The 18,943-nt window shown below is 47.8% G+C and overlaps 1 protein-coding gene across 11 annotated transcripts in view; it reads right to left on the bottom strand.

The window, feature by feature from the left end:
• FRMD4A (FERM domain containing 4A) overlaps positions 1-18,943 on the bottom strand; it is a 357,641-nt gene that overhangs the window by 8,275 nt on the left and 330,423 nt on the right. For all 11 annotated transcript variants that reach the window (XM_088165906.1, XM_088165905.1, XM_088165904.1 and 8 more), the window contains 7 exons: positions 13,295-13,428; positions 9,877-9,999; positions 6,549-6,777; positions 5,343-5,399; positions 4,649-4,886; positions 4,066-4,230; positions 1,442-2,301 (listed from right to left, as the gene is read on the bottom strand). In XM_088165906.1, the coding sequence (XP_088022032.1) occupies positions 1,442-2,301; positions 4,066-4,230; positions 4,649-4,886; positions 5,343-5,399; positions 6,549-6,777; positions 9,877-9,999; positions 13,295-13,428 (1,806 nt within the window). The remainder of the gene's footprint in view (positions 1-1,441; positions 2,302-4,065; positions 4,231-4,648; positions 4,887-5,342; positions 5,400-6,548; positions 6,778-9,876; positions 10,000-13,294; positions 13,429-18,943) is intronic.

Here is an 18,943-nt window from a genome sequence, read left to right as displayed (position 1 = left end):
TCTGCTTCTTGAAGCTGATAGCTCCTGAGGTCAGTATCCTCCCATAGCTGTGATTGGGAACACTGAACATAAAACCAATCTATGCTGCCAACTGGTCAGGCCATGGTGTAATTACTGAACATACTTGAGCTGCACAGATATCACATTTAGGTTTAAAGACCCAGCTGAGTGGGGGAATGGATTAACTGACAGCTTTTTATGTTCTCACCCCAACCCCACCGTTTTCCTGAACTCATACCATTTCCAAGGCTAACTAAAAGCTTTCCAGTGTTTAAGCTTTTCTCTTGCTGCATGGAACAGAAATGCCCATCAAGCAACGGGAGGAAGACAGATTTTCATAGGGAGACACAGGATGGTTCTAGCAGCCACTCAGTTGTGTCCTGGTTCACTCCTGGTACTCCTATGAGTGTTGGCATCACACGTCAATCAGCCTCTTCTTGGGCAGCTATTGGTAGCCCACGAGGAGCCTCTGACTCCACACTGGAGTTGACAGGGCCCCACTGGTGCCAGCGTGGTGGTCACCATGGACTGGACACCATGCTGGGATGGCAGAAGGCCAGCAGCCAGCATGGGTGGGCAATGCTCTGGTCTGCCTGAGAGGCAGTGGCAAGTGCAGCCAGAGCAATGGTGTCTCCCAGGCTGAGGCATGTGGCTCAGGTTTTTAAGCAAGTCCTTGATCTGTCCACACTGGCTGGACAAGGAGTGACTGATGGCCAGTAAATATTTAACCTTGGACTGTTTCACAGCACATTGTAGCCTTCTCAATGTAATGAATTTGACTGTTTTCTTACCATTTAATATTAACAGCACAAAGGTGTGCAATGCTCTGTACATGCCACAGAGACAAAATACTGCACAAACTTCAGCACTCTGAATTTCACGGTATTATCAGCAGAGTTATTGAGCTGCTTGGGAAAACCAAGTCTCAGCAGTGCACAAAGATGTCATTGCTCAAACATTTTCGTGGGGGGTGGTAGGGCTAGGGTGCTTTAACCTTTCTCATGCTTTTAGTGTTTCACTGAGGACATATATTTTCCTAGTCTGTGTTGAACCGCTGCTTGCTTCATTGTTCCCCTTGCTGTGATTATGAATAGTGATGCTCCCTGTAGCTTTGTCACCTTCAGCCTCTAGTGTCATCACCCAAAACCCAACTGCACTCTGAGGAAAGACCTGGCAGTAACTGGGCTTTGATCCCTCTCTGTCTTTTGAGCCCATCACTGAGAAGTGATGATTTCCATGGAAGAACACTCCCATTGATGAATGTCTTGGACAAGGCTTGCCCCACAGTGTTACACCTCCAGGCTTGGTGAGCAGTGTGTGCAGGCCAGATAATGTGCTATGTTGTGGCACTGCTCTCCAGTTGGAATGTTAACACCTGGCATGGATCTGGGCTGAATGAGGCTCCTTCTCTCCCACCCCTCTGCCCGGGCCTGGCTCTCACCTGATGTTGCTTTACACATCTGAGGCATTCTCGTGACCCGGCTGTGTGCCACAAAGGTGCTTTGAGAAGATGTGCTGTACTGGGAGCTGCTGTCTGAGGAGGTGGAGCTCGTGTGCGAGAGGCGGCTGTGCTCCTTGTGGGAGGCCGTGGACCGCTGGTACCAGAGCCGCAGCTCATCCGACACCGCAGTCCTCCCCGAGCCCTTCTCGTGGCCCTCCCTGCCCAGAGATGGAGTCCTTATGATCTGGGAGCGGGACGGGGTGAGCCTGACCGAGTCCACTTCATCCCCGTGCCAGTTCTCCTTAAACATTCCCCCTGCTGTGTAGGAGTTGGAGGTTTTGAATTGTGCTTTCACGCTGTAGTGTCCCTCCTGGTCGTTCTCCAGGCTCCGCACCACCACGGGTGTGGAGCTGCCCTCGATGTACAGGGGATATTCTTTGATCCTGTACTGGGAGGAGGGTTGGCTCTGGCTGTGCAGGTAGACACGGTGGTGTCCCGTCCCGTTCCTCGCAGCCAAGTTGGGCATACTCCCTGAATTGGAAGAGACCAGGTTGCCTGCTGATTTGTGCCTTTGCCTCTGCCGTTCTCTGGCTTTCGATGGGGAATCCTCTGCCAGGGTGGAGTAGTTGGGGTTCATCTGAGCAGGGTAGTAGTGCTCCGAGCTGGAATGGCTGGTGCAGGAAGAGCAGTCGTCCATGGGGTCAGAGCCATTACTGCTACGAGTCCTTGGGGTGTAGAAATCGGGGCTCCCTGTCTCATTTTCCGAGCCGAGGAGCTTTCCTTGTGACTCCAAACTGGAGCTCCGGTGTCTAAAGTGCTGAGCTAAGCTGTGCAGTCTGGTTGGGCTGATATCTACTGACCTGCAGGTACCAGGAAAAAAACAGGCTGTAAGTCAACAGGCTGAATCATTCGCCATCCCTCTCTGTACACACAGCCACCAAAGGAATCTGAGGGCATTGGAAACCTGAACCCTTCCAGCACTGCTTGGGGCCACTGCCTGCAATGCAATCTGCTTCCCTGCTGCGGGTTTGAGGTGATTAGGCCCTGTTCCTGTTCCTCTCCAGTTCCTTGGTGGTGACATTCAGTCTGAAGCACCATGAGGGACGTAAACCCCTGCCCAACGCAGTTCCTCTGTGTCATGCCACCCTGGGAGAAGCCCAGTTTGAAGGGTAAAGCTTAGGAACCTCAAGCCTTGGCTTTGCTGGTTCATCTCTCTCATTGCAGAGCTGTTTGGATCCCATCCCTTTGCGACCAGGTTCACCACCATGCAAATCCTAAAATCTCACAGGCTACAAAGGTGATGAGATTCCCTTGCAAGTGGCCCATGAAAGTCCTGCATGGGTACAATCACCTGATGAGAGACAGACAGCCCATACTTAGCCCTGAATGTTGTGATTTCTCCACTGGTCAATGAAAAAGTCACCCCTTGTCAAGCAGCTTGGTGCTACTGGGTCCCAGCCATGGGTAGTGTGTGCAGACTCTCACTGGAGACAGCCTTCAGGCAAGCACCCCAAATCACAGCTTACAAGGCTTGATTCATGGCCAAGTCTGGGAGGTCTCTATTCACCCCAAGGGTTTGAAGAGCTCCACCCATCCATTCAAGGAGCAGAAACACATCTACATGATGGATGGCTAAGGTCAGGACATGCAGCTCATGAATGAGCTACAGACTGAGCAATGGTTGTTTCAAACACCCAAATGGCCCCTACCCTGTCAAGGCCACTTTTCAAGCCCTGTGCCAGGCTCATTTCTCATACAGCTTGGATGCAGTGTTAACAGACATTGCACCACTGCAAAGGTACCCTCAGCCAGAAGTTTGTAACAAACTTAATGCAGGGCTTTAATGCCTGGTATCATCTCTGCCTGAGGCTGATGTGTTGGCATGACTCTTGATTTATTCTGAGCTAAATGATGGTAGCACTACCCCTTAGGGCAGGACACCAACTAGCACACAGCTCTGTCTCAGCTCTGCTCCCTGCATTGTCCGTGGAGTTTGTCACAAAAGCAAAACAGAAATGAAGCTGAACAATTTGTAAAAATCCTGCTGAAAATTGCAGTCAAGTTTGGCCCCACATATCAAATCACCTCCCTTACTTCAGCTCTTTCTTCTGTCAACCCTGGGCTAAATTTCACTGCCACCTGGGTCCCCAGCTGGATTGCTTTATACAGGCTCTTGATCTCCATGTAACATCACACACGTGCAAAAATTTATCCATGAGAGAAATTAACACTATTCAACATTTTGTATCAGACAGGAAGCAACATGTTCTCTCCAGCTGGATCCATGGAGAAATTTACTGCAGAACTTAGCAGTAGCACCACATGCATTTTAAAAGTGGCTTATAGAATCTATAAACAGTTTGAGATGAAAGGTCCCAGCAGAAGAAAAGCTTGATCTCTTCAGGGGAGGGATGAGGGGCAGAATCATGTTTATCTGAAGGGATTTCAGGATGTCAGTAAAGGAGAGATTCTCTACTGGCATGAGCACATGAGCCTCTTACATGTGCAGGACTAGTTTGTGTCCTTCCCTGAACTGGGAATTAATTCATACCCTGAGGGAAGGATAAAGCACGGTAAATTTCTTTCAGGGTAAGCAAGGTGAAGCTGGAGCCAGGAAGACTCACCGTGTGGAGTGGACGTAGTGCGGACTGCGTACCCGTAGATCCGGCGTCGACGGCATGCTGGACTGGGAATTCCAGTGGGGAAGGCTCCGGATGGGGCTGTTCTGCAGCGAGCTGCTCCCTCCCGCCTCGGCACAGCTCCCGGTGCTGGGGAACCGCTTGTGAGTGCTGCAGAGGAAACACCCTGCTTCAGCTCTCCCACAGGAATTTGGGGAAGTGGCTCCCACGCATCCTTCCAGATCTCAGGCACATGCCTGGGATCTTGTGGGGGTGAGTGGAGTTGGGTCAGCTGCTGCTCTGAGCTTGTGTCCCGGTGCTTTGACAGTGCCAGAGGTCAAGGCCAAGTCCTGTCAAAGCCCTCAGATGATCCATCATCCTCCCTTCTACATGTTTTGTAGAATAACACTGAGATACCGAACAGCAATCATGTGGCTGTAGCCTGTTTTTATGACCTGCCTATTGGCCAAAAAACTTAAAAGTCTCCTTTCTGTAAGAGACAACTTCATAGATTTTGAAAGGGCTCCCACCTGTCCCTCCTGAACGCAGGGAACACCTCTGTGATGGAGCTTCAAGAGAACTGGCTCACCTGGAATGGCTGTGCGAGGAGCGCTTCTTGACCTTCTCATAGGGCTCATCCAGGGACGACTCGCTCCACATCTTGGGTTTGATGGGGGACTTGTCGTAGTCGCTGCGGTGGAAATGCATCTGGCGGAGACCTTCCAGCGACTGCGGCGGCGGCGGCCGGTTGTGCAGCGGCGGCCGGGGCGGGAGGCCTTTGTGTGGGGACTGCAGAGGGGAGATTGTGCTGGTCACCTGAGAGTCCTCTGTGAAGAGAAGGGAGAGAGGTGATGGCTGTGGGACACCTCCAATGGCAGCATAGCCTCGAGAGATATCACACCTCTAGAGCCTGCTTCCTTACCCTGCTTCCCCTGGCTGTGTTCAGGGCCTTCCTCAAGACCTGACTTTCAGAAAAGCACTGGCTGACATTCCCATTCTGGGACAGAAAGGCCAGCAAGAGTGTGTGATGCATTAAAACAACTGAAACTTAAGGGAAAATAAAGGGGCATTCTAGGACTGCCTTTTGAAGCAATTCAGAGCAGTAACCACTGCTCCAGGCCTGATGTCTGACTACAAGATAGAGTCAGGGGAAACCAAGCTTTTTTGCTCCTGGGATCTATCGCTGGACTATTATACAGAACAGTAATTCTATTTTGAGTGTCAATTAGGAGTTTACACATCCCTTCATGCTCTCTAGAACATACAGCAGCTAACATACATACCATCCTCGAGAACAAGGGCATCTGAGAGGGAGCTGTCTTCACTGGCAATGTTTCCTTCTGAAGAGAAGAAAGTATAAAGATGGTCAGATGGTCCCAAGAATTGCAGTGACTGAGTGCTGAACTGCACCATGATCTTTGTCCACTGAGTCTTAGCCTTAAGCAGTCACCCATGCCTTCCTCCTCCCAGAGCAAGACGCAAAATTCCTACGAATGGTTGACTCAGCCCTCCTTCAGTCTGAGAGGGCAGAGCTGCAGATCGGGTCTCTCAATAGCAAGCTGCTTTTCAAGGAGCTGCTAACTCTTTTCAATAATTGAGGATTAAGACTGAGTCACAACAGAGAGCTGAGATCCCCAGAGGATGCAAACTGGCACAGTGCCATTAGCGAGATTTACATCTTGGCCCTTAAGGACTTTGGATTTGATCCATCTTCTTAAAATTATCAGCCTGTTGCTAACTAAAGGCTCACACTAAGTACCAGTTCTGTGGAATTCAAGAAAATGTTTTCAGAGCATCCTCTGCAGTAGCAGAGAAAGTTCTCAGGTCCTTAGCATGCAGATATTTGAGCTGACTCCCCCAACCTGTGTCCTCATGGCTGTCTGTTATTTCTGACTGAGGTGCAATTTGGTACCCAGGTCACAAATACAGCAGCTCTAATCTCAGTTCATGCTACAAAGGCACAGAGAAAAGCTCTGCAAGTCAAAGGGAAAGGGGAAAATCCGCAAGGGAGAAAGAACCATGGCAGAAAGTTAATGGATTTCATGAAAAACCAATCAACAACCCAGTAAACCATAAAGTGCCCCGAGAATTACATTGTTTAAAAAAAGAAAAAGAAAAGAAATATTTGAACACAGCAATGACACTGCTCCCACTTTGATTTTACAGATGCCTTTGAGCTAGAGAGCTCACCCCAATCTGCTAACATTAATTACATTTGTACTGCATTGCTCTGGAGGAGATGCCGAGAGAGTGATTTCATAGATGAACAAAGGAGTCACAGCCTGCTCTGCTGACACCCTGATAATCCACAGCACAACACGGCTTTGCTGCTGTGACCCAGCACACCCCTAACGCACAGCACCCTGTGACAGCACCCCGGGGTCCTCCAGGCAGCACAGACAAGAGGAGGGAGGGGAAATTTGGTAAAAATTTTGCTCCTTGCCCTCCACAGACCCTCCGTGACGCTGTGGGCACCAACTCCCACTTACCATCTATGATCAGGGAGGCTCTCTGGGTTGGCTTCTTCCCAGATTTGATGCGATACTCGTTGATGGCGTTCTCTATCTCCTGCAGTTTCTTCAGGGCATTCAGGTAGGATGTCTTCCTCTGCTTCTTCAGCTTCTTGCTGACGTTCGGGTCGCTCGCCAGGCGCCGTGCAGCCTCCGTGATCTGGGACTGAATGGCAAATTCCCTCTCCAGGCGCTCCAGCTCTGCCTCCTGGCAAAAGGATTCTGGTTACCACCAAACCCTCTGAGCCCACCTATGTGGAAGCTCTCCAGTGGCCTCCAACAAATGCTCTCCGTCAGCAAAGCATTCACAATCATGCTGCTGCTCTCAGGGCCTCCTTGAGCATACCCATCTTGCCTTCACCTGCTCCCAAAAGTGCCTGGAAGCACAGCTGGTGGAAGGGATGACCTATACAAGGAGGACATGTGTGCTCCAGCCCTAACCCTGATGTGCTGTTTGACTTTTCATGCAGTTCAATATGGCCAAGTTCAATGGTGCTCCACTGCTCTACTACACATTCATCCTTTTACACTCATCTGTGGGTCACATCTGCCTCCCACTTGCTCCTTCTCCCTCTTTTCTATCTCCGTATTTAAGCCCCTTTTGATTTCACTGCTATGTATTGATGCAAAGCCACAGCTTTAACCTCCTTGACAGGTTTGCTTGGCAAACACTTTGGGGTAAAACAGTGCAAAGATGGGTTAAGTCCTCCCCAGTGTAAGGCTGTCAAAATCCAGGGGTGAGTATGAGCTGAAGTAATTATGGGCTGCTGCAACTGATGGCACCAGAAAATTGTCTCCTCGAGTTACCAGCCGGGAGGGTGATCTCAGAGGCAGCAGTGTAACAGCAAACTCTCTGTTTGCCAGAAAGAACCAGTGCCTTCAGCATTAGCCCTTGCAGGGCCTCAGCTGAGCTCTTAAATGCTATCAGGTGTACCCTGGAAGCCACCTATCCATTTTTGGTTATCCTCCAAAGTAAAGGGACTTAGGACAATTTATGCCAAAGCATAAGCTGATATAGAACTTCCCAGTCTGCACCAGGACCCCAAGCTGTGAGCTTCAAAGGGACTTGCTAATCTGCAACGGATCTGGCTACCTCCCCCAGCTCACTGGAATTAGTCTGCTAGAAAGAAGAACCTAGTACATTGCTAATTAAAAAAAAAGACAAGTTTTTCTGCTTTTAGTGAACGGTGAGACAGTCATACATTCATGGAGATCCCCGTTACGCAAGTTCAAATCCTCTCTTTGTTTAGCAGCAGTGTAAAAGCTGATGCTGTAGGATTTAATCAGACTGAAGGCATACTCTGAAGTTTTGAGTCTGAGCTTCTGGCTTAGAAAATATACCTTTGCTATCAGTGGTGAGTCAGCATTGCTTTGAAACTATAATTATCATTTCCCTCACTTCACTGAAGACTAAACCCACCTTCTGTCTTTTAACAGATCCCTTTTTCCTTTGAAAACTTTATAAACCCTATTGGTCCCAGACTTATTAAAAGTCAACTCGATACTATGAGGTTTTAAGGCCTGGAACCCGATTCATCATCTTCTGGTAAAAGCCTTCCTAGAGTCAGGAGTTACAGACCAGGCAAAGGTGATTACCAACAAAAAAACAGGACCCTTCCCTGCAAGTCTTGCTCTGGCAGAGGTCTTGCTAAAGGTATGGTGAGTTTGATGTGAGAGCTGTCATTTCAGACCTTCACAGATTCAGCTGTAATCATTCAGTAGGAAAAATATATTAATTTTCCTCCTGTCCATAATTGTCTATTTCCCTCCAGTGAGGCCCCTATAAATAAAGCCCTAGGAAATGAGAGCTATCATCTGCCTTCAGATGGAAGTGCCTTGCTTCAGGTCCTTGTCACAGCTAGTAATTTCAATCCTGGATTTATGTGATTGAGGGAATATTTCACCTTTTGTTTTAAATTGATTTTCCAGTGTTTGCACTTGCTGAAAAGTGCATGAAAACCACTGCTAGCCTCCCCAAATGCCTTCAAACTGGCAGCCAAACACAGCTCAACCTCATTCTTCGAGAACAGAAATTTATGGTTTTCAACACAGCCTTAAAATTTGACAAAGAGAGAGGTAGAGAAAAGCTGAGTCAGCGTGTTTGGATTGGTGGTGCTGAAAGGCAGAGTGCCTTTTAGCTGGGGAGGAGCTGCTTTACCTTCCTGCTCGTTCCACCTAACCCTGCCACTGGAGTAAGGAGATTCCTCACCCACTGGCCCCAAAAGCTGCCCTGTAGCAATAGGAGCTGGGGAAGCTGGAGATCAGGTTATAACTGAGCAGCCAACAGACTGCAGGGGTTTTAAGAGTAATTCAGCTAAGACATGCTTCCCTTTGAAAAGCTTAATTAAATGTGCTAGTTCATGAATATTTGACTGCGGTGGAATTCCACTCCCAGGCTCCATTGAGAACAAAACTAAAGAGCTCCAGCTGTTTATTTTTTCAGCAGAAGGAAAATGCCAACAAAACGACAAACAGTTAATTCCCTGGCTGAACTGAGCCTCAAACCACACAGTCACACCAGCTTCAGTCTCTCCTCCTACAAAAATAAAAAGGAAACTCAAGACTGGAATATACACAAGTGTCTTGAGACAAATGTGCCTCCACAGACAATAGTTGTTCTGTGAATCCGGTCCTGCCTTACAGCTGCTGCAGGCCTGTTTTCACAGCCACGGTTCAGGGCACTGACCCAGCACATTGTGGGAGCAAGGAAGGGAACAAACACTCCCTGGCAAACTTAGAAAAATGTAACTCCAGCTCCCCATAGGTAGGGATGAAGGCTCTTTTGTTTAAGGACTGGGGAGCAAAATGCTTTTATCTTGCTGAGGCAGGGCTAAGATGGATAATGGTGATGCTTTTCTCCCTGGTTAGAGGGGGCCTGAATTTGGATTGCTACTGGAGTGGAAAGCAAGCAGCTGTTTGCAAAAACAAGACAGGCAGAAGCAGGGCTCAGATGGCTTCTGGGGCTCCTGATATGCTCCCTGCTCACACAAATCATTGCACTTTGTCACCAGAGCACTTGCATCGCCATGGTCCAGTTGGTCACTCAGGCTATTTCTGTTACCTCTAGCAAAGCAAGGGCTGAACCTCAAGCATTTCACCTTTACCCCGAGTCTGAAGTAAAGTCCCCAACTCTCAACCTGTTCCCCATTCTGATGGATATAAAAAAGCTCAAATGGGTACTGTGACCAATTACAGTAATTTAAAACTAAAACAACCATGGGATTGATAGCTCCTGTGTGATGCTCAGTGGACATCATAGAGACCTAAGGTGAGGACATGGGTCTGGAAGGGAACAGCACAGCCTCACCTCTCCCTTAGGCAGGATTTTCTGCTCATCTAGTTTAAAGGCAGTTCCTATTCTTCTCCTTACAATAGGTGGCTCCTCCCCAGGATCCAGGGGGTATTCTCGTGGCAGCTTTCCTGTGAGCTCCTGTAAGCAGAAAATGCTGTTAGTGTTCTGGGAAATCCTGCAGCAGAGCAAAACACACCACCACTCTTGTGTGATCCCAAAATGACAGGCATTCATTAACAACATATCCAGTTCAGCCAGCTGATAAATATACAGGAGAGCACCCAACCCTGCAAAGTCAGAGCCTGACACTGAGGGTGGGGACCTCCTCTCTAACCTGTGCATAAGAACAGATCTTTGTGGCCTGCCCTGGGCAGGTCTATAAGTGGTGCCCATCCCTAGGGCGTCAGGGCCTGAGGCTGAGCAGACTTGCAGCACACAACTTGTCATCTCTGCTGCAGGGTGAGCAGGAACTAAGAGCTCCTATCTGCTGAGCTGCTTCTGAGAGGGGTGAGCAGACCCGAGAGCCTTCCTGCAGGATGCAGGTCTGCTGAGTCAGAAAGCTGCAATGGTAACAGCCGTGCAGGTTATGACCTGCACAGAAAAACATTCCCACCTGATTCATGATGTGTCTGAGAGGAATGCAGTGGAAATGGTCACTAAAAGCAGTGCCTGGTACCTCATTACCTGTCTGATAACACTTAATGTATTAGAATGCCTTCCAAACCCCAATGATGTCATGGGCAGCTTTGGAGCAATTATTAGCTGATACTCTGTCAGACTGATAGGGTTATTTGCAAAAATATGTTCAAAATCTGAAGCAAACCTCACAGAATTTCAGAATAGATGGACCACAGGAAGCAGCACCACTACTGATGTTAATACTGTGGGGTTGTCCCCCCATTCTACACGGTACAGGCACACATATCTGAACTGAAGGCATTGAATTGCCTACAGAAAAAGCAGGAGCCTGACTACCAGCACAGCCCAACTCCTTGTACTCAAAAGCCTCACCATGGAGGACAAAAGGCTTTTGTGCTCCTTAGCATCAGTCTTGAGAGGATCCAGCTGGCAGAGTAACCTAAATCATCTGAATCCCAAAGAACAGCAGCTGACCTTAATGTGAGTGTGGGTGCACAGCCCAGTCCCTCTTCCCCACTCCCTAATGGGTTTTTTTTCTTTCTACTCTTTTCAGGTCACTAGGAAACAAGGACCTGGCCTTTTCAAGTCTTCACTTTAAGCAATTCCCAGCAAAATGGGTTTGCAGCAGAGCTCTGTGTTGACGTGCACAGCCCCCTATTGCGAGAGGCACGGCTGCAATGTCTCAGAGTCCCACTCTGCACTGCCCTTCAGCCCTGTGGGGTTATTTCAGTTTTTCTTTCAAAATGTATTCCTTGTACTGAGATGTGGCTCTAAGCACTTCATGAGACACAGATTCCTGTATCCTGAGGGCAACAGGGATATTTTCTTTATAGCTCCTAATGTGATATGAAGCAGGGCAGTGGGTAAAGAGTTAATCTTCTGTAAAATCTGTAAAGATCAGAGCAGAACAAAATGAATGTGGGCTACCATGCTGCCTCCACAAGCTAAAAAGTATTCAAAGGCACAATCATGAAACATAATCTGAATTAATAAGTAACTGGAGTAGTGATGGCCTAAAGTAACCTGATGCCAGCATTATGAATGGTTCTGGCCATGCCTTCTTAATTATGCCTTCACTTTTAACTCTTTTTTATCTCCTGGTTTGCCACCTTCTTCTTCTGTTTTGGCCATTCTCATGCCAAAGCAGAAAGGACAAAGGGCAGCCTAAGAGGAAGCTTTCAACTACCAGCTGCTGATGGATGAGCTGTAGGGTTGCAAGATGGGGTCAGATTCCAAGTGTCCATTAACTGCCTCTCTCAAATCACCTATGGAAAGCAGGAGCACTTTCTAGCAGCTCTTAATGTGCTGACAGATGGGCTCTGGCCAGCCTTACCACAGCACATTAAGGAGTTATTGCTCTTCATCCCCAGCTCCCTGCCCCAGTGGGAGCTTTTGCCTGCATCCTGGTTGTTCCTGAAGTGCCTGAGGCTGCACCAAAAGCAGGGCTGGGGTTAAAAGGAAGGTACTGGGCTGTGAACCCCTGCAGCTGTAGCACAGACACATCTTCCTCTGCATCCGGTGCTGCTGCAAGGATTAGTCATCAGCAGTCAGGCAGGGTTAGCTTAGGGTAGTAAATTCCTCTGGGCCAAGTAGAGCCTCCAGACCTTGACTGCCAGCCCCTGAAGAGCTGTGATTTTTTCCTGTGGATGATCTCAGCTCAATGGATTTAGAGATTGGATCTGGTCCTGTGACGTTTCTCACAGCACAAACTGTTTGCTGAAATCAACCAGGACTTCTCAGGTGGGAAGGGATTGCTCCCATGGAGTAAAGAATGGGAACAGGGACAGCAGAGATTTATGCTGATGTTCTTTGTTGAGACGTATTTTCCCTAAGTTCCTCTTTTTGGCATTAAAACTATACATTAATTGAAATAAAGCAAAATGCGACCTGAATCAGTGACCCATTTCTCCCATATCTTGTCAAAAAGTAGATACACATCATATATTAAGCAAGATCTGGAAGATCTCTGTGCCATTGTCTGCAGCCAGCTTCCTGTTGTGTTACACATCACAATTTGTTATTAAAATCAGATACACAGGCCTGGTAAACATGGGAGGATTGCTGAATGACCTGAGTACACTGCTGCTAATCTCCACACACAGCTGCAGCAGAGCTGTGATTTCTGCAAACATTAAATTGATCACTAAATGGCCTCCTATGTACTCCAAGATGAGGTGGCATGTGAGTGGGAAGGTTATGAGTACCTGAGCTGTCCTGCATGACCTGGTGCTTCCTCTTTGCAAGGTCTGCCACCACACTGGCATTCCTTTCCAGCAGTGCCAGAGCTGACTGGATGAAGGTAATCTACATGGAGCAGAGGAGACCTTGTGTGCTGTATGGCAGAGCAGGCTCAGAGAAGTATGTAAAGTTGGGCCTGTTCCAAGAAGAAAGTGTCCCAGCCTCGGAGTTTTTTTTGCTAATGGAGTCAAAAGTCTCTGAGAAGTGATGACATAGAACATCCTGGTGGCAGAATACTCTTACCAATGTTAATAATAAGCCTGGCTGAATGCAACTTACTCACAATTTCAAAACACAGACATGGATGCTGAGCACCCTCCTCACCTCAAGCCAACTGGATACCCAGCTGACATGGGGTCCCCTTCTCTGGGGGGAAAAGACCCTGGACTTTGCAATCTGGAGTTGAAACAGCTGAATCTCCCTGAGGCCCTTGTACAATGGGTTTTGTAAGAGGTGACTGGGGAATCTCATCTCCTGACCCCACCTCCAAACAAGGAGCATGCTCTAACAAAGCAAGGAACAAAGTGTTCCAGGTTATAAAATGCCCACTGCCTACCGCTTCCCGCAGGCACAGTTTCTTTAGCTCTTCCAAGCGCTGGCGCAGTGTCTCTTCCAAAGCTTCTTGCCTGGACTTCAGTGCAGCCAGCATGTCTTTCTTGGCAGACTGAGAACTATCTGACTCTTGGGAACCTGTCAATAAACAATGATTTCACTAGGCCAGCTGACAGCAGAATACACATCTGGAGTGCTTGTAATGTTACCAAAGCCTGGATGCAGTCCTTCCAAAAAGAAATTGGACTATGACATGAAACAGGTGTTACCCAGTCACGTTTGTTTACAGCAAATCCTTAATGTTTAAGCTAACTGTCAAGAGAGTCAACAGTGGAGCACATAAAGACATTTGTAATCATTATCTGGAAAAATAAAAGGAGCAAAATTATTCATCTAAAGATCTTAGAGGAAACCCACATGCAATTCCCATGAAAGCTCCCAATGGCAAAGTACAGTTTACAAAACCCTGGAGATGTATTTTTTTGGAAATTAAGTCTAGGAGAAACCATTTGACAATACAGCCTACTTCTTAAGAACTGCAATTATCCTAGTAGCACACATGTAATTCAATCCACTTACAGGGCCTGTTCTATGAAAAATAGTAATGGAACAAAATTACCTAGCAAGATTCCTGTAAAATACACCAAGAAACCCCAACCATAGCTCCTTCTAGGGTAGTAGCTGTTTCTTGTGCAGATGTAGGTCGAGATATTTAACTGCATGTCCAAGTGGTAATTACCAGCAACTCCACTAAGTAGGTCTGTGCATTAAATCACTCTGTTGCTCAGATGTCATAACAACATTTGTAATTTCAGCTCTTCAGGGGAACTTCTTGATGAAGTAACCTCATCCTTTGTCACTATGTTTCCCACACATACAATAAAGCATGGACATTCTCCTTATCCCTCTTTTTGCTGCTGGTGTATCAATAGAAACATTTTTTTACAGCAGTGACCTATTCCCTGCCCCTCTCGAGCAATGGCACAGAGAAAGCAGACCTTTATAATCTGCAGGAGTCAGATACAACAGGATGCTACATGGAATTTTCTGTGCACCTGTCATCAGATGGGGGTTAGAGGGGGCTCCTGGATACGTTTGCAGCTTGGCCTCCAAGCATTCAGTGAAAACACTCAGCCCAAGGAGATTGAAAAAGCTGTTATTTCACAGAGCTTTGGAAGGAATCTGGGAACAATTCTTTATTTTGGCAGAAAAACAGTGAAATTTGTGCCTTCAGCTTCATCTTTCACTGCTACTATTCCAGTAGACCATTAAAGCTAAACTGAAAGGGGATTGAGGCAAAAATTGCTACAAAACAGTTCTGCATTGACTCAGGGGGAGCAGAGAATCTTACAGATCTTTTCTACCAGTATTTTCTGCAGTTTTCATGAAGGAAGATAGCTGGCATTTACTCAATGAAACACCACTCTGCTTCCTTAAACCTTTTACTGGGCTGTCCTGAAGTAGGAGTGGTGGAGGAGATCTCTCTAAAGGTCAGCCAGGCTGAGCATTATCAGATAAAGGAGGAGAGCCTCACAGTAAGATGCTTGTGTAATTGCTGTAGTCATCCTCATTTTACTTGTGTTTGCCCTCGTAAAGCATCAAAACTCAACTCTGCAGACACGTCTGTGCTGGAAGAACTTGATGGGACCTTTTAGAGGAGCCCTGTATTTGCACTGGCAGGGAAACTCCTCTCCAGCACTTAATAATTCTTAATAGCAACCCTGGTGAGCAGTAACTAGCAAAACTGAACTGCTGAATTTCTTCACAGACTTGTCAACAAACCGCCGAGTCCCGATAAAAAGTTGCTCATGATTCCAGCAGATGTGTTGAACCTTTTTCTTTTTTCTTTTATGACAACCTTAATGACCTATGTTTTCCTTTCAACTGCTCTTCCCCTTTCCTTCCTCTGTCTGCTCCATACCTCCACGCCAGCCTCGGATTTATTTTTAACAGCTATTCCTTTTTGCTGTATGGGTTGCCACAGCAGCTACACAGAAACATTTACAAGCATATGAACAGCCTGGCCAGACCCCTCTGCTGATTCGGGGTATGCCCACAAGTAGGAAACAAGAGGCTTCTGGCTGAGCTGGTAGGGATCCAAATCAATCCTAGACACTTCACAGCATCTGCCCCAGCTGTACCTTCCCTGTGTGAGAACTCTGCTGGTCTCAACCCTGATGCAATTGGTGCACATTTTGTCCAGTGAGTGCCCATTTTGCCATCTTTTTCACTGCTCCCAAAAAGCAAAGGAACTAGAGGGGATCTGGAAGTGTGCTGGCTGTCACATTCTGAGTGAAACAATGGGATTACTGCTGAAACCAAAGTCATGCACTCACTGGCACTAATGCTTGGTCTTGAATTTTTATTTTATAGCTGAATTATTTTGTAGTATTATTAGATTTTTATCGGCTGGATTCTCTGCTTGTTTTCATGGGTAAAAAGCAAATGGAAACTTGATCAGTCAAGAGAACCATACCTCTATGAGATGACTGTAAATAAGCAGAGAACAACGCTTTGTGTTGCTAGGTGCCTATGGCTTCCATTAGAGGCTCTTTATTTATAAATATGTATCAATCCTACCTTGAATAAGGCTGTGCTCAGAGATCCACTTCCAAACCCAGTGGTAATTGACCCAAAAATGTCAGGACAAATCAAAATACCGTAAAAAACCCCAAGAAATAGTAAAACCCAGCACAAACCAAACCAATCAAGCAGATACTACCTTAAATCAGCCTTATTAGATATGGTCACTGAGTCATGGCTGCCCAGTGCCTTCCAAAGGGGATCACCAACAGAAAAATCAGTCCTGGGAGATCAGTCTAATGCAAGAGGCTCCTGCTGCAACAGAAGTGGTTGACTCGGAGGCTTTCTCAGGTGTTTTATCTCCCACAATTAGAGTTAACTCCTAATGCAGTAGATGGGAGAAATGTTGCTGAAATATATAGTTTTCCTATACAGCATTTGAACCCTTTTCTGGGTTGAGTAATTTGTGAAAATTATTTTTCAGCCTCCTTCCCATTTGCAGTGCAAGGATTTACCAAACTCTGCATTTTAACACACCCCTCTGCAGAACTATTTGATATCCCTAAAACAAAAAGGATTGTGAAAATACATCAGGTAGCAGGCACAGGGCCTACTCTCTGGTAGGCACCAGGAACCTGCTGAACGGGGGGCTGTATTTTTGTGTATGTGCCCTTTCTTTCTTAGCATACAGGTCTTGGTGACCTAAATGTCCACTTAATGCCCTGATAATTTGTGGAAACAATGTTCATCTTATGATACCCATATGGCCTCTCTGGGTGATTTCTTCATCCACTGACATTCAGGAGAACATGAGCTGAGAAATGCAGGGGGAACATGGTCCTCCCTGTCCAACTCCCTCTTCAGCAGAACTCATGGCTGAACTTCACCAGTGCTAACAGGCTGGGTTCTGCTCACTTCCATACTGGTGAGGTCAGGACAGTCTTGGTGACGTTGAGGGGGGCATGAAGCACACAGGTCACAGCCCTGAAGGGTCTGGTCAGGTACAGGTCTGCTGAGGTCCAATAACAAGCTTTGCTTTAAAACCTGCCAAAGGGGTGACACCACTTTGGAGAAAAAAGTCCTGCCAGTGACTCATTGTTTGTCCCTATTTCCTCCATCTATTGTAACAGAGTGTAGTCAGCTTGGAAAAGGGATAAATGAGAAGGATGAAAACAAGCAGGGAGGGATGGTGAAGAGCAAAGAGAGCCAAGTCTTGGTGACACCATCAGGGAGAGGAGAGGAGAGGAGAGGAGAGGAGAGGAGAGGAGAGGAGAGGAGAGGAGAGGAGAGGAGAGGAGAGGAGAGGAGAGGAGAGGAGAGGAGAGGAGAGGAGAGGAGAGGAGAGGAGAGGAGAGGAGAGGAGAGGAGAGGCAACAAGGTGGCTGAGCAGCAGCAGCAAGGCAAAAGCACTCAGGCATCTCTTCCCGTTCTCATTCTTCAAGTCTCCTGTCCCAGGAAAAACACATCTAAATATGGCAAACCCTTCACGCTACATCCGGCTGCTGGCTGCAGCTCGCTGGCATTTGGCTGGGGTCCCTGTGGAAGGCTGTCCCCTGAGCAGGGAGGGAAGTTTCCCCCACGCTCGCTCCGCGCCAGAGCCCTGGCTGACTTTGCACCAGGATATCAGTGCACAACAACCAGCAGCCCCAGACAGCCCCTATCTGTGCTCTCTGCCCAGCACATAGGATTTCCTCGGCCGGAGCTGCTCCCCACAGGATGTGCTCAGAGCTCAGATATCCTGTGGGTGACTCTGCAGCGGCCCCCGGCTCGCAGCCACGCGGGTTCTGCTCATCCGCTCCAACACCCGCCGGGCGCTCCAGCTGGGACACAGCCCTGCTGGCTGCAGTGACAGGGCCTGGGAACCGCCTGGCTGGACTCTCTTGTGGTGTTTTCAAATGTAAACAGGCCCCTGCACAGGAAACCTCCACTGCTGCAGAAGGAATGGGGCTCAGGGGCTGGAGGATCCTTGAATGAGCCTGCAGAGCTAAAGCAGAGATGCTCCTCTGGGGGGTCTCCTCTGCCCACAGAGATGAAGAAGGTAGTCTGGGGTTCAGTCCAACCATAATCCAGCGACTATAGGGCTTCTCACTGGCTTGGAGACCAGCAGAGCTCTTATGGCACAAACTCCAAAAGAAAAATCCACCTTAGAACTAACTTGGTTTCGTTCTGCTGGCTTTGATTTGCCTGGGTGAAGCAGAGCTTTCATTCTCAGGCAAGTCTTTCCCCAGATGTCCAGAGATGGCCCACAGATCCTGACCAGAAGATCCCTGAGCTAAATAACAGCAGCCCACTGTCCTAGGAAGGCCCCTTCAGATCCAAAATGAGGACAAAAGTTAGAGTCAGCTTGTCAGAAATGGACTTGGGCATCAAAATTACAAATCTGCAGTGGACAACCTGAGATCAAGAGCGTGGGAAAAATGGAGGAACTGAGGGTTTGGTCCTGAATTGCTGTGATCATGAGGAAGCCACTTCCCAGAGCAAGACTTCATCTTCCCTCTGCTGTCTCTTGAGACTGCAAGTGATGAGGGGTAGTGACTGCCTTGTACTGCACAGCAGGATCTTCTCCAGACAGTGTGACAGCTGCAAGCAAAAACAAACTTTTCCTTGCAGACTTGCTGCAAGCCCAGGGGAGATATGCCAGTTTTGGCATGCTCCTCATGGCGCTGACAGCCCCTCCAGCGAGGAGGAGTGAGACTGAGGGAGGAAATGACTACGAGTAATTTTCAGGAAAAAAAGGACTGAGAATAGTAGGGAAGTGGGGGCAAACAGAGATTCAGTCCTGACCTTGTGATTTCAAGTCACTTGAGGTATTTATAGCCTGGAAGTCTACTGTGGCCACTTAATCATTTGCACTTATTCTCTCCAGTGTGCAGGCTGTACTGCGATAACCCATCATTGTTGTGGTTGTGTGCCGATAATCTTTGGCACAATGGGAGGAAACACAAAGCCTGGGACAGAGCCAGTGACTGTGCCCAGTGGGACAGACAATGAATGCCCCCTCCCATCCAGTGGGACAGGGATGGGCCACCTCCACCAGCCAGGCTCAAGGGAAGGGGATCTTGGAGCAGAGGGGTCTGAGTGTGAAAGCAATCCAGGGTTTCCAATTCCCTGGTACCTGACCTCTGCCAGA

The sequence above is a fragment of the Sturnus vulgaris genome, chromosome 5 (assembly GCF_052056855.1).
Source record: "Sturnus vulgaris isolate bStuVul1 chromosome 5, bStuVul1.hap1, whole genome shotgun sequence".
NCBI lineage: Eukaryota > Metazoa > Chordata > Aves > Passeriformes > Sturnidae > Sturnus > Sturnus vulgaris.
Note: the sequence above shows the minus strand (reverse complement) of the source record. Positions and strands in the feature narration are given on the sequence as shown.